Raw genomic sequence first — 14941 nt, 5'->3', positions numbered from 1 at the left:
GACTGTCCCATCTCCCAGTTCTATGGCATTGCTCCTTCTGACTCCGTTTTCCATATCTAGCTCCCTGAAATTTTGCTTTTGAAGTTTCATTACCTCCTTCTTCCTAAATCCAACTACAATATTCGGTCTTGATCTTTTTCGCTACGCTGCTGAATTTAACACAACCTCCTAGAAACTCTCTTCCAGAACAGCGCGAGCTGCTTCCACTTCCTTTACTGCTTCTCCTCGGGTCTTTCCTATTCCTCTCTTCACAAGTGTCCCCAAGTTCAAGCTGAGTTGTGGTTCTCTCGGCGCTAACGCGTTTCTGATGGCGCTAAGGGTTCAAGCTGGAGAGGTGATTTGACTCTCGGCGGAGCCGCAGCTGAGCCCGGGGCGTGGAATGCAGGTTGACTTTCGAGGTCTTAGACAGCGCGAGAAGTTTGGTCCTCGGCAGCCGCCGTCCAGGACTGAGTGCGAAAGAAGGTCTAAGCGCTTGGGGTCGCAGGACCTGGCTTGGGAACCTGGCTGGACATGGAGTTCGACTGCGAGGGTCTGAGACGGCTACTTGGCAAGGTGCGTACAACCCGCCGAGCTGGGTCTGGGGCTCCGGGGTCTCGGGAGCGTTTCCAGCCCTGGCCCGGCTGCCTCCTTGCCGTGGTTCACTGTTTGGTCGTGGTGCTGGGAGCCCAGGCAGGCTGGACCGAAGCAGGCTGCGGGGTGTGGCCCTGGGCAGACCGCGCGCGGGCCTCTCCAGCTCGCGAGGCCGGGGCTCTGGCTCCGCCCAGAACTCCGAGGTCCCCCCCAACCTCCACTCGGTCTGAGACCTTCTCACGCCTCCAGCTTCTCTTGGTCTCAAATAGCTCCCAGCACTCGCCTGTCCCATTAACCCACGCCCTTTTCTCTCTGCTGAAATGTCCTGTCCCATTTTTTTTTTCTGGACTTGCAATGCTCAGGCTTTGTAAGGGTCAGTTCAGATGGCGCTCTCTGGTAGATTGAATCACTCCCTTCTCTCTACTTGCTTTCAGCAATATCGATTATCATATTGTGGAGTGTTTATTTACAAACCTTATTCATGCCTTTGAACTCCGACTCCCAAGTGAATGAAAGACCTGAGTAGATTTAGGAATGAAGCAGGGTTTGAAGGCCCAGAGGAGATTCTCTTAATTTGAAAGGTTGAGTGGAGAGCTGACCCAAAAGTCTGACCTACATTTCTGGGGTATGACTAGCGCCAGTTTCCGAGTTAGTCCAGTCTCTCTGATTCCCCACCAGTATATAGTCTGAGGCAACTCACCTTTTCACCAGTTTTTAGTTAAGTGATTCTTCATGTTTCTTAAGACTTCCCCATGCGGAGAGCATACTTTTATGCCATTTTATTGGATTTGCCTGAGTCTCCTTGTTGGGGCAGTTTGCACACCTGTGTGGGATTTTGAAACCTGATGATTGAAATTGTTTATATATAATCGATTTGAATGATTTTATCTACTGTGGCAGGTGTAGATCTTGTAGAAAGAGAAGTATCGTGCTTAAGATTACACCGTTTCTGTCTCTTCAGACAACATGAAATTAAAAGAACTTCGATCAAGTTTTTTAACGAGGGCAGCGTGATTTATTATTGTCCAGTAGGAAGAATTGTTAAAGTTGGTGGTAGAAAAAAACTTAATAATTTTGGTGGAACTGGGATGAAGGAAAAAGAGAAAAGAGACACAGTGATTTTCTCAAGGGTGGGAGTGACTAATGGAGGAATTTTTTTTATCATTGGTGCATAACATAGAGTCTGGCACATAGGTGCTCAATATTTATTAGATATGTAAATTTAGGAAACCATTTAGAAACAAGTCAGCCCTGCTAATAGTTATGAATTTTTATGGCCCTCACACTAGGCAAATACTATAATAATTTAATATCTAGAAATAATTTTAATGCTGAAAATTCTGTAAAGTGAACAATACATTAAAATCAAACAATAGTATGGAGAAAGTGAATTTTTTATTGAAAACAAACGACAAATATTCCAACAAAAATGAATATTCCAACTTCATGGATATGAAGAAGTCAGCTCTCCAAACTGATCTATAGTGTCAATGCAATTCCAATGAAAATTCTAACGGGTTATTCTGGGAACTTTTCAAACTGATTCTAAAATCCATTAGGAAGGGCCGAAGGCCAGAAATAATCTCGACATTCTTACAGAAGAAAAGTAGGTGTGGAGACTTGCACTACTAGATGTCAAGGCTAGTAATTAAGGTTTAGTGTGGTATTGGTATAGGATAGATAAATTAACCAGTGGAACAGACTAAAGGGCTTAAAATCATACACATTTGGAAATGCAGTATGAAATGAGATGAAAACTGTATAATTTTATTAACCAATGTCACCTCAATAAATTTAATTTTTTTAAAAAAAGACACTACAGATAAGTACAGAAAGGAAACTACAGGGACAAATGATTATCCATATGGGAAAAGAATGAATTGGAATTTTAAACACTGCTAACGGTTAAATGGTTATTTAACCATTTTTGGAAACAATTTGGCCTTATTTTATTGATTTGATTATGTGTGTTTTATGTCCCTTCTACATCTTGGTAGATAACTAGAGAGAATTCAGAATATATAAAGCAAGAGACATTTGCAGAATTGTTTTTGATTAAAAATTAGAAACAACCCAAATATGAACTGACAAAGCTAGGATAATTTATTGTATATTTACACACAAAACACCACTATGCAGTAGTGAAAATGAATGAGCTACAATATGCAACAATACAAGCGAATTTTAAAACAAACACTATATTGAGTGAAAAAAATCACATTATATAAGAAATTATATTTCGATAAAACCAAGAAACAAAACTAAACAAAAATTAAACAATAAACAATGTGTTGTTTAGGGATACACATGTATTTGATAAAACTATGGAGGGCAAAAGCAAAGGAATGTGAGTACACAATTCAAGGGAGGCAGTTGAATGGGCAAAAGAAGGAGTACTCAGATGTAATGGCATTGGGAAGGTCTGTGTTATACAATATGGGAGCCATTAGCCATATGTGGCTATTAATCAAGATTAGACAAAATTAAAAATTGAGTTTCTTAGTCACAGCAGCCACATTTCAAGTGTCAATAGCCACCTGTGGCTTGTGGCTGTTGTATTGGACAGCACACATTTAGACCCTTTTCCATCATGGTAGAAAGTTTTGTTAGATAGCATTGTTCTAGGTTACATGTGGGTAGTTTGGTGCATGAGTGTTTATTCTTCAAAATGTGTGTATATGTAAACATGTATACTATTTAGTTTGTATTAAATAATAAGTTTAGAAAAATTCTCTGTGGTTTCCTAATTCATGTTTCCCACTTACCTGACTGAGTTGCCTTGGACAGGTAGTAAATTAACCTAGATTTGCTCATTCATAAAGGATAAGATTGGACTTGACCTGGGAGATTCCTTCCTGCTAAAAATTTATTTTTGAAATGATGCCACAAAATATTCCTACATTTGAGCAGTGTTGTACAAGAATATCTTGATGTTGAGAAATATCAGTCTACTAACATACTGTAGTATACCAGATAAAGTTAAAATTTTAGTAACATCAATTTTTCAGTCTTACTGATTTTTATGACAGTGTAATTGCTTTAGTCTTAGAATTTCACGTTCTCTTTAGTGCTGTACCTTCACTCTTTAAGCACACGGCATTATCTGAGGCACATTTCCTTAGAGAATGTTATGCAGACTTCTAGGTGGTATACAAGAAGTAATGGAATATGAATCTTAATATTACACTGAGAAGATATTCTGTTTCATATATAATAAAAATGACGTGAATTTTGGGGGGAGACAGATAAAATACATCTCTCTCTTTTTTTTAGGTGTCAAAAAGACAAATCATATTTTGACTGGTAGTGGTGACTTGGGTTTTCAAGCCCTAAGGAAGAGTGCTTTTCCCCGCTTAGGACAAACTTTTATAGCAGTTTGCAATTAAATCAATTCTAATATATATCTCGGTAGCCATTAATAATCACATTCTCACAGGACGTTAAGAATGTAGAATACAACTTATACTATTAAGTAGAAAACAATGCAAAAATTGTTTTTGTTCATAATAAATATATATTGCAGGTGACAACAATGCAGCCTTTTGTACATTTGTGTAGTGTTTGGAGTTGGGATGACTTCATTCACTTTTGTTTACCTAGAATCAGGGACAGTGAATCTGAGGCTAATTTCACCCTGCTGTAGTTAATAGTGATCAGTTCTTAGTTTTGATGCTTAGTCCTATGGATCACAGTTGCTTTCTACATCCACTCATATAAATCTGCCTCTTTGCTAACTCCCATCAAATCAGCCTGCATTTATTGTATGCATACCCTGTGCTAACTGCCGTAGGGAGAAAACAGAGATGACTAAGAGAGAATGCCTGCCCTTGAGTTGTTAATAATCATAGACTTTTTCTTCTGCCATATTCTTTCCCATCTTAAAATGACCTTATAGGAAGAGAAGTATCTTCCCTCTAATTTTCTCTAGCATTCTAGACTTTAAGTTGAATTGTAGACAGCTCTTCCTGGAGGCCTTTCTGTAACTTAGATATGCTTTATGTTGATTCATTGTTTCTTGTCTGTACTTTGTATACAATTTAATATCCACTTTTATGTATGTTAATCATGAAATCCTCATATGCCCGTATTGAAGTTGGTAGGCAGTAGAGCTATCTCCCTCTCACAGATAAAAACCTTAAGGCTCAGAGAGAAGAAACAGGTTCTGTTAGCAGTCATTCCCCATTTTCTCCCAATTTCCCCCAGCCCTAGGCATCCTACTAATCTACTTTCTGTTTCTGTGGATTTGCCTAGTCTAGGTATTTCATAGACAAACCATACAATATGTGTCTGGTTCCTTTCACCTTAGCATAATGTTTGCAAGGTTCAGCCATTCATGTTGTATATATCTGTTTATTTTTATGACTGAATATACCATTTTATTGATATATCACATTTTATCCATTCATCAGTTGATAGACATTTGCATTGTTTTCACTTTTTGGCTGTTATGAATAATGCTGCTGTTAATAGTTGTGCACAAGTTTTTGTGTGGACATGTGTTTTCATATTTCTTGGGTATGTACCTAAGAGTGGAATGGCTGGATTGAATGGAAACTTTGTGTTTAATCTCTTCAATAACTGCCAGACTATTTTTTTCCAAAACAGCTGCACCATTTTACTACCAGCGGTGGTGTATGAATGTGAGGGTTCTGATATTTCCACATCTTCATATATATGTAGAGAGAGAGAGAGAGAGAGAGCGCCTGTGAGCGAGCCTGTCTTTTGATTATAGTATGAATCCTCCAACTCTGTTCTTTTTCAAGATTGTTTTGGCTGTTCTGGGTCCCTCGAATTTCCATATAAATTTAAAATCAGTTTGTAAATTTTTACAAACAAACAAGAAAAGCTAGCTGAGATTTTGATAAGGATCGCCAATTATTGAATCTGTGGGGGAGTATTGCCATCTTAACAATATTATGTCTTCTGATCTATCAACAAGGAATGTCTTTCTATTTATTTACATCTACTTTAATTTCTTTCAGCATATTCTGTAGTTTTTATCCTCTACAGTCCTGTGCTGTACCAGCTGAGCTATTAAAGGCCCCACTTGTTTTGTAGTTTTTAGAATCAAAGTTTTGAATCTTGTTATATTTACTCTTAAGTACTATATTCTTTTTGATGCTATTGCAAATGCAATTCTTTTCTCAAATTTATTTTCAGAATGGTAATAGACTCTTAACATACTTTTCCTTTTATTTAATCCTCAGCACAAGTCTAGAAGGTGGATATTATTTCTCTTTGCAAATGAAAAAATAAGTTCAAAGAAATTAAATGATTTGCCTACAGGGTAACCAAGGTAATATTTCTGGAAGCACATCCAGATGAATGAGGAGACAGTTCACTCAACCTGACTGCAAACACTGGCATGCTTTTTGTTCTCCCTTTGAAACTCAAGATGCATTCCAGGAGGGTTGGAAGGGAAATTCACGGTGTCTTAAGTGAATGGATGAGGTGTTCAAGAATAAGAGTTGGATCTTGAACAGTGATAACAGTGGTGATATATCCTGCCCTACTTCTTAAGCTTTCAGGAGGTATTTGGAGGCAATTTGTTAAAGATGCAGGTCCTTACCTGTCTTCTCTACTTAACTTGTTGTCTAACTTGGCAAGTTATTTTGATTCTCTAGCTTTCATCTCTAGTTATAAGCCCTATTTCACAGGGTTGTTATAAAAATGATTAAATCAAATACTATTCATGTTTGTACAACTCAGAGCCCAGGGCCCTTAGCATATAGTAAATGTTCAGTTAAACATTCATTGTAATTGTTCTGTTGCCTATAGATTTATTCTTATTCCATACTCATTTTTCTCTTTGCAGTACAAGTTCAGGGATCTAACTGTGGAAGAACTAAAGAATGTAAATATGTTTTTCCCACATTTCAGATATTCCATGGACACCTATGGTAAGAATCATATTCTCTAGTTTTTGCTACATTATGTAAATTATTGTTTGTTCCTAGAGAGCTACAAAGTTATCATTTCTCTTTTCTCTCCTTTATCCCCTAATTTTGCACTACACTTTGTGACCTGTGGTTTCTGCGGAAATTTAAGTTAATACAATTTATATCCTATTAATTTTTTATTGCTGCCATAACAAATTAGCACAAACTTAGTGGCTTAAAACAACACAAATTTACAATGTTACAGTTCTGCAGGCCAGAAGTTCAACACCAGTTAGAAGTTATGACTAAAACCAAGGTGTTGGCAGATCTTAGTTCCTTTCTGGAGGCTCTGAGAGATAATCCGTTTCCTTGTCTTTTTCAGTTTCTAAGGTCGCCCACATTCTTTGGCCTGAGGTCTCCTTCTTCCATCTTCAAAGCTAGCAATGTTGCATCTCTCATACCATCCTTATGTAGTCATATCCCCCTCTGACCACAGCTAGAGAAGGTTCTCTGCTTTTAAGGACCAATGTTATTAAATTAAGCCCACTCCAGTAATACAGGATAATTTCCCCATCTCAGGGTCCTTAACTTATTTGCATCTCAAAAGTCTCTTTAAGTACAAGTTCCAAGGATTAGGATATTGGATATCTTTGGAGGCCATTATTCTGCCAATCACATGTATGGTTGATTCTAAATTATTAATAGCAAAGTTTTAGTTATCCTGTTCACTTAATATAGAGGGTCTGGCTACCTAAGAAAGATTTTACTATTTTTCAAAAAATTCAAACTATAACCCACACTTGGAACTACATTTCGTATCACCATCCCATATACACATAACTAAAATACTGTGGATCCTCTGGCATGTTCTCTTCTTTTTCATTCCATTTAAAACAAATGCTGGTTGAGACTAATTTCATGCATAAGTCAAAACACACAGATTTGAAAAATTTCTTTATTCTACATGGGTATGTTTTATATTTGAATTAGTTTGGGTTAAGAAAATATATCTAATTTGGATTTATATCTTAGAAATTTTGAGGAGTTATTGAAGTATTTCTTAGGAATAACTAATTTTATATGTGGAAAAAATGAGTAGTTCTGGCCTGTGACTGGATTCTTTTGATTGGCACATAGCTATTGGGTGCTGCATAAATGTGTGAGATGGGGGTTATAACATCTACTATTTATTGAATGCTAGATATGCTTCCAACTTACCTAAGTTATATGACATATGTTTTTACAACCAAAGCCGTGAGGTATTATCATCTTAATTTTTCAGGCAAGGAAATCAAGGCTCAGAGACTTTAAATAAATTGCTCAAGATTACACACCTAGTTAGGGATGGCATTAGGGTTCGTACCCATGTCTGCTTTGCCTTCTGCTTAAATACTGCTTTTACAAGGTCTTCATCATACTGATTCATTATACCAGTTCGTTCTTATTTTCATTCCCCCTATCTAGAGAAAGTGAGCTATGGTACCATTAGACCATCAAGCTTAGGATTTGTATTGTCAACATATATTTTATTATTAAAGACAATGATAGTCATGCATCATAATAGCTTCTATTTTGACTTTTTGAATAATTTGATCAGACAATAAATATTTATACCTATAGTTTCTCTACCACATTTCTAAGCTATTCTGTGTCCATGAGTAACAGTCTCTATTCCACATTTCTTTCCATTTTAATTTTTTCCTTGGAGTGATCCCCTCACCCATTGTTACCTTTCACTCATATAGTTCAAGGTAAACATTTGTACTTGTGTACACTCTTAGCCTTGAGTTTTATGTCAGCCTGGTTTCCTCTTTCCCTGTTCTAATAGGTCATCAAGTCTATTTGGAGATTTTTCTTCTTGCCTTAATAATATAGCTACCAAGGTACTAAAAGGACGACATTCCAAGGCAGTATGTTAGTTTGAAGCCAGAGGCAGTGTTTTTTTGTATTCAGTTCAGAGATTAGGGCATTAGTTCTCCACCAGTGTATCCCAGTTCTTGATGGGTAAGTTGAAATTTCAAGGATGTGAGGGTTGAAAAAAAGTTGAGAATAATGGAGTTAGAGAAACCAAGGAAGATAATTATTGATATTTCTAAAAGGTCACTTTAAAAAACAAAGCTAACAATTTTATCTGATTATAAAAGTTATAATCTGATTTCTGAACATGGTTATAACTGATTTGCTACATGTGACGATTATTTAACAATGTCCTCACATTTCTTACTCTTAACTTCTTATTAAGGGTTTTCATATTATCTCATTGGATCCTTATGACAACTTTCTAATGCAGTCTTATTATCTTTATTTTATAGAAGATGAACTTGAAGGTCAAAAAGATTAACCAAAAGTTACATGCCTCTAAGTGAGAAAAGTGGGCCTGGAACTTGGGATTTCAGTATCAAAGTCCTATGTTCTTTCAGCTATCCTCTCTGCTTTCTAAGAAAACAACATCTAGTAATTTCCCATTGTCAACATTTTGACTGATTCCTAGATGATGGTATTTAGAAATTGTGGGTGTGTCTATACGTGTGTATGTGCGTGTGTGTGTTTCGTGACCGTTGAGTCGTCTCTGATTCCTGGCGACCCAACTTTAATACAGTTCCTACTTCTGATTGCACATTTGGGGCTTTTTTTTTTTTCCCTTCCAGTTTTCAAAGATAGTTCCCAGAAAGACCTACTGAATTTCACTGGTACAGTTCCTGTGATGTATCAGGGTAAGTGCGGAAGTTGAGAAATTGTGGGAATTTTCTAAAAGAACAGTTTAATAAGAACTTACATTTGTTTAATGCCATAACATTCTCAAAATATTTTGACATGTACATGGTCTATACAGAACCTTATCAAATCTACCAGATTGCTATCTCAGTCAAGGAAGGCCTAGATTAATATCAACAAATATCAATTCAGTAAATATTTATTAAGTGTCAACTTCTCTGCTAGGTGCTAGAGTATAGAAGAGAGCAAGACAGACATGGATCAGCTTTGGTGGAAAGTTATCTCTGTTTTCCACAGCAGGCTGCTTTACATCAGTGTTTTGTTCCTCTCCTTTTCCCTCTAACTCCCAATAAGAGCATTTCAGTTTCTAGGACAGAGTGGGGAGGTAACAAGAGGGCATAAAAGTTATATTAATGCCATCAGTAAGATGCCCCTCATGGGCACTCTGCCTGTCCTAGGGCCATGGAGTTATGTCATTGATTTTTATGCTGGGTCTTTCAAGGTACTAATGGTGCCTGCAATACCTTTTTATTGGGAGTACACTTTTCTCCTTTGCTTTGACTAGAATTATATCAATGTGATATATCAATGTGATGCATACTAGTTATTTCCTGCTGATCAAATCAGAATGCATTATCTTTCTCATCTATAAAATGGGCCAATAATAAAGCCTAACTCTAGAATTGCAAGAATTAAGTGGATTACTATAAGTAAAGCTCTGGGCATAGTTCTTAGCACATAGTTAGTGCTGAATAAATGTTGGTCATTATTATTTGTCTGCCTATATTACTTTCTTTTAGTTACTAGTTTTGTTAGTATAACAATAATACATGTTCATGCTAAAAAAATTTAAACAATTGAGAAAGGGTGAAGTTAAGCTTATATATAACCACCTACCCAGTTCTATTCCCTAGATGAATCTTCTGTTGATACTTCCTTATGTATACCTGCAGAAAATTTCTAGATTATTTCTTATCGTCCCTCCAAGATTGTATCAAGGTCTTGATGACACTTTTTCTTCATCCACCCATTCGTCAGAGATGTGTACATCTTAATGAGATGATATCCACCTAAATTTTATTTACAGCTAACTTACAGTTACTTTACAGTTACTTATAGTTACTTTAAATCTGAGGACTCTACCAGGAGTTTTGATTCTTTGATAATGAATTATTGAAAGCTGAATGGGCAGGGTAGGAGGCAAGGCAGTTGCTGACAGAAAAGAATTGGAAAGAAGGAAGGAAGAAGAGACTAGAGAACACCAGTAGTGAAATCTTACCAGTTAGGCATGGGAACCAGACCCACCAGGTACTTTGCTGGGCATGGGCTATTAAAATACATGAACACTGCTAAGGGGGCATTGATGGAGGTAGCAGATCACTGATCAACCAGGAATATACCTTTAATAAATATTTCTTTCCTTTTCTTTAATGTATAGTGATTGACAAAGAAAGGGGCTTAATCAGGATTTGGATTGCCATTCCAGCTATATTATTAAACAAAAAAATTTGCGTGGCCTAGAATAGTGGCCTTCAAATGTTTTGACTGTGACCCCACAGAAAGAAATACTTTTATATACGTAGCTAATATATGTATACACACATGTATATAACTGAAATACCATACTACCTGTCATGTGCTGTTTTCTATTCAATTCTATTTTAAAATATTTTGTTTACAGATCCCCTGAATTAATTTTGTGACCCATTTAGTGTAACCAACATTTGAAAAACACTGGCCTAGAGTATATAACATTAGACAGAGTACCTTCTGGAAGAATGTGGTAGTGTGTCTCAGTACCTTTCGATCACTTTGTGGGGCTATGATCACATAACTTTATAGTTCTAGAGTTTCTGCAGATCAACAGCTATGCCTATACCCAATATTTTAATACTTAGACATTTTTTGTGGTAACTGATGTTAACTGGACTTATCTGGTGACATACCTCAATTAAAAAAAATTTTTTTTTAATAGACAAAAGCAGAAGAGGAGTATGGTTCTGAGAACTGCTGATATAAAATAGCAGCCCCCCCACCCTAGGTATTAGAACATTTCTATAATGTACTGATTTTCAGTACTAGCTACATGTTAGAGTAACATGGGAAGCTTTTAAAAAAGGATGTCCAGGTCCCGTCCCATTAAATCAGAAACTTTGAGGGGCTGCCCTGAATACTGGTATGTTTTGAAGTTCTTTAAGTGTTTCTAATTTGCAGACAGGGCTACGTATCATTGTGCTTAGTGGCAGAGTAAGCAAGATAAAAAGGGTAGCTTTCAGTGAAGGGATTTCTTTAGTAAGAAAAGGGTTGCAGTGGAAAAGAAAACTATTTTTATTTATACCTAGCCTATTTTCAAAATGGGTTTGAAGTACTTACCATATCATATACTGTTCTAAGCATTTTACATACATTAACTAATTTCACCCTCACAACAACCCTATGGGGTAGGAGCTATTATTTTTCCCACTTTATAGAGGAAGGAACTGAGACAAGGAAGTTAAGTAAGTTGCCTAAAATCGTATAGCTAGTAATGTGTGGAACTAAGATTCGAACTTAGGCATTCTTGCTTCTGAGCATCTAGTGAAAGACATATGCATTATAACTATGAAAACAGAAATAAATATCAGGAGATACAATAAAACAGCTAAGGTAATTGATCAGATTAAGGTTAGTTTGTATACTTATATTAGGTTTAGCTTTGGGCTTCCTAGCAACCAAGGCAGTCAAATTTTGGCTCTTGGTAGGCATGACCATGGTTACAGTTGGAAGAGCATACACGTAAGTTCTTATCTCAGTACACTAAAATTTAAGAGCCACTGGGCAAAGTGACTGTTGAGGTTATTTTTATCTCTCTTTATTACATCTTCTATGTATTGAACCTAGCTTGTATCCTATAGTGCCTGTAATTAGTGAGCAGCTTGAGGGCCAGTATCAGATTCATCTTTGCTCATTCATTTATTTTTTCATTTGTTTATTTACTCAGTCCTTATTTATATAAGAAATTTTTACTGAGCAGCCAGTATGTTAGGCACTATATTTGGGACAGGAGATATAGAAATGAATAATCTGTAATCCTCTCTTAGGAAGACATTTACAGGATAAAAGGAAAAACAGACCTGTAAGCAAATAATTTCGATGCAGAAGAAGTATAAAAATAGAACCATCCACTACCATTTAAGAAAGGTACAATTAAAAAAAAAGGTACAGTAGCTCTGCTTGGGTAGAGCAAAGAAGGTATACAGCGAAGATGGTGTATCTTGGACTCTTGACACAATAGGCCCTGTAAATATTTATTAAGTCGAATTGGATGAGCTGGCTATTCCCTTAATTAAATTTCCTCAAATGTTAGACTGGTGCTTTGATGGGAACATATTTCCAGTGTGAATGTAGATGAAATGGGGAAAATAGGCTTTGATTTACATAAATCCTTTATGTATAAACTTGACTATATGTCTTAAAATGCCATCTAGCTATACCATAAGTAAATGTGTATGCTTTATAATTGTTTGAAGTGTGTTTATTTTGTCTCGAATAGGTAATACATACAACATACCAATTCGTTTGTGGATTTTGGATTCTCACCCTTTTGCTCCCCCTATTTGCTTCTTAAAGCCAACCGCAAATATGGGAATCTCAGTTGGAAAACATGTGGATGCTCAAGGCAGAATATACTTGCCCTACCTCCAAAACTGGACCCATGTAAGATCAATTTGGATTTTCTTTGAAAAGGTCTTGTTTTCTGAATATTTATCTTTAATCTTAGTAGATCAAAGTAACAAATAAGTTACTGAATTTTTTTTCAATGATATTCTTCATATGGTCTTTAAAAGTTTGGAGCTCAATTTGAAATTGAAGTCCAGGAGTCACCCAAGTCCCAAAACCCTGATGACAACAGCCTGACTGAAGCTGTTCTCTCTGGGCCTAGGAGCCATCTGTTGTTTTCTCCCTGTCTTTTTATAGTTGTTTGCTGCTTGCTAAAAGCACATGAAAAGCTACTAGCAAGATATTGGGCATTATTTCCTAGTCTCTCCCTATTAAAAGTTCTTATGTAATATATGTATGTATTTATAGTTTTACCTGTTTTTTACCTTTATGTAAATTGAATCATAATATTTATAAACTTTTGTTATGTATTTTAACTGAGCATTACGTTTTAAGAATTCACCCGCAGTGATGTAATTTACTTGTAACTTTAATTTACTTGTTTTACAAATCGTCACATGCAATTTTGTATTCTGCATTTTTCATCTACCATTATGAGCATTGATAAATCTCTAGGAATGGAATTATTGGATCAAAGGTTGTAAATGTTTTGAAGGCTATTCTTATATATTGCCAAATTGGCCTCTGAAAGGTAGATAAAATGTTGCATATCTACCATGAGTAGAAAGCAGTGTAGGTAAGTGCCTGTTTTACAGCACCCTTGTTCTAACAAGAAGGTATCATTAAAACAAAACAAACCTTTGCTTATCTCTTTACATTTACTTAGAGGTTGTGGAATATGCTCTCATTTTTATAAGTAATTAGAACTTTTATGAAAGGATAATTTATAATATATGTGCCCCAAAAGTTGTAGAACAGGAAGACAGGGTTATTATGTCAGTCAAGTGAAGTTGGAGTAAAGGATGGTGTTAGGATTATCAGTTCTTATTTTACATACATTCCATAAAAAGGTGTACAATTGTGGACACATTTTACTCTGTTTTTATAGTTTTCTATATTTTTCATATATATAAAACCTTAAAAAAAAAGAAATAGTAAAAGAAAGGATTCACACCTGACTGTCGGTAGTGTTTAGGTTGGGAAACACTGACTTTTTATTTTATTAACTTGTACATTATTTGTATTGCTTGCTAATTTAAATAAGATTGTCAGTTAAGTGTTATGAATGGGACATGATAAAATTTGTTCATTGGAAGAACAAAAACAATGTCCTAATGTTTAGTTCTTTGGTTAGTTGAGAAATTGGAGTCTTTTTTATATATTTATCAATTACGCATGGTTTTTTTTCGAATTGTCTGCTTATCTCCATCCATTTTACCCTTCTTTTTTTCTTTTCTTTTCTCATTTTTAAACTATTCTCAAATAGTATTTTGACATCTGTGCCTTGTTGTGCAAATTCATATTTCCTGTTTACTCTTTCTGGTTTTCTTTGGCCTCTCTTCATAGTTTTTTTTTTTGTTTGTTTAATAAATACAGAGATAGTCCTGTAATCTAGTTGAGGTTGTGCTTGATTTCAGTTCAGACAGTATCGATTTCATTTTATTATTCTGAGCCTCTTTATTATGAGCTAAAACTACTCCTAAAAAGATATTACATTATTTAATTGTCCTATTTAAAAGTGTTACAGTAACTTTAAGTTCCACATGCAGTTTGAATTATAATTATGTCATATAATTATATAGAACTTTGGAGCTAGAAAGAACCTAGAGGTTGTCTAGGCCAAGAATTATAGACATTTTTCCCCCAAGAGATTCAGTGTACTATATTCAGCCTACAGAATTTTGTTTGAACAGCGCAGTGGTTTTGTTTTACTTTGTTTTGTTCTTAATATGAATTTGAATGCCTATATGAGTATTCTTTCCAATTTGCCACACTAACCATCTCCCCAAATTTTCTTATAGTGGAGAACTTCACACATTATGTAATCTGCTTGGTCTTTAAAGGTGTTTAAAATGGCTTCATCTTCTTAATTTATAGTGAAAGCCAGACTCTGAGACATTAAGCACTTTTTTAAATGAGCAAACTACTAAATATACCACTACTAATAATAAACATCT

The 14941-nt window shown here is 35.7% G+C and overlaps 1 protein-coding gene across 2 annotated transcripts in view; it reads left to right on the top strand.

Moving 5' to 3' along the window:
- The first annotated feature begins 269 nt into the window (after positions 1-269).
- UEVLD (UEV and lactate/malate dehyrogenase domains) overlaps positions 270-14941 on the top strand; it is a 38220-nt gene continuing 23548 nt past the window's right edge. For both annotated transcript variants that reach the window (XM_023521886.1, XM_011377757.2), the window contains exons 1-4: positions 270-552; positions 6386-6470; positions 9098-9163; positions 12697-12860. In XM_023521886.1, coding sequence (XP_023377654.1) covers positions 511-552; positions 6386-6470; positions 9098-9163; positions 12697-12860 — 357 coding nt within the window. In that variant the 5' untranslated portion in view covers positions 270-510. The remainder of the gene's footprint in view (positions 553-6385; positions 6471-9097; positions 9164-12696; positions 12861-14941) is intronic.

This window comes from Pteropus vampyrus, unplaced genomic scaffold (assembly GCF_000151845.1).
Source record: "Pteropus vampyrus isolate Shadow unplaced genomic scaffold, Pvam_2.0 Scaffold321, whole genome shotgun sequence".
In the NCBI taxonomy this organism is placed as follows: Eukaryota; Metazoa; Chordata; class Mammalia; order Chiroptera; family Pteropodidae; genus Pteropus; species Pteropus vampyrus.
Note: the sequence above shows the minus strand (reverse complement) of the source record. Positions and strands in the feature narration are given on the sequence as shown.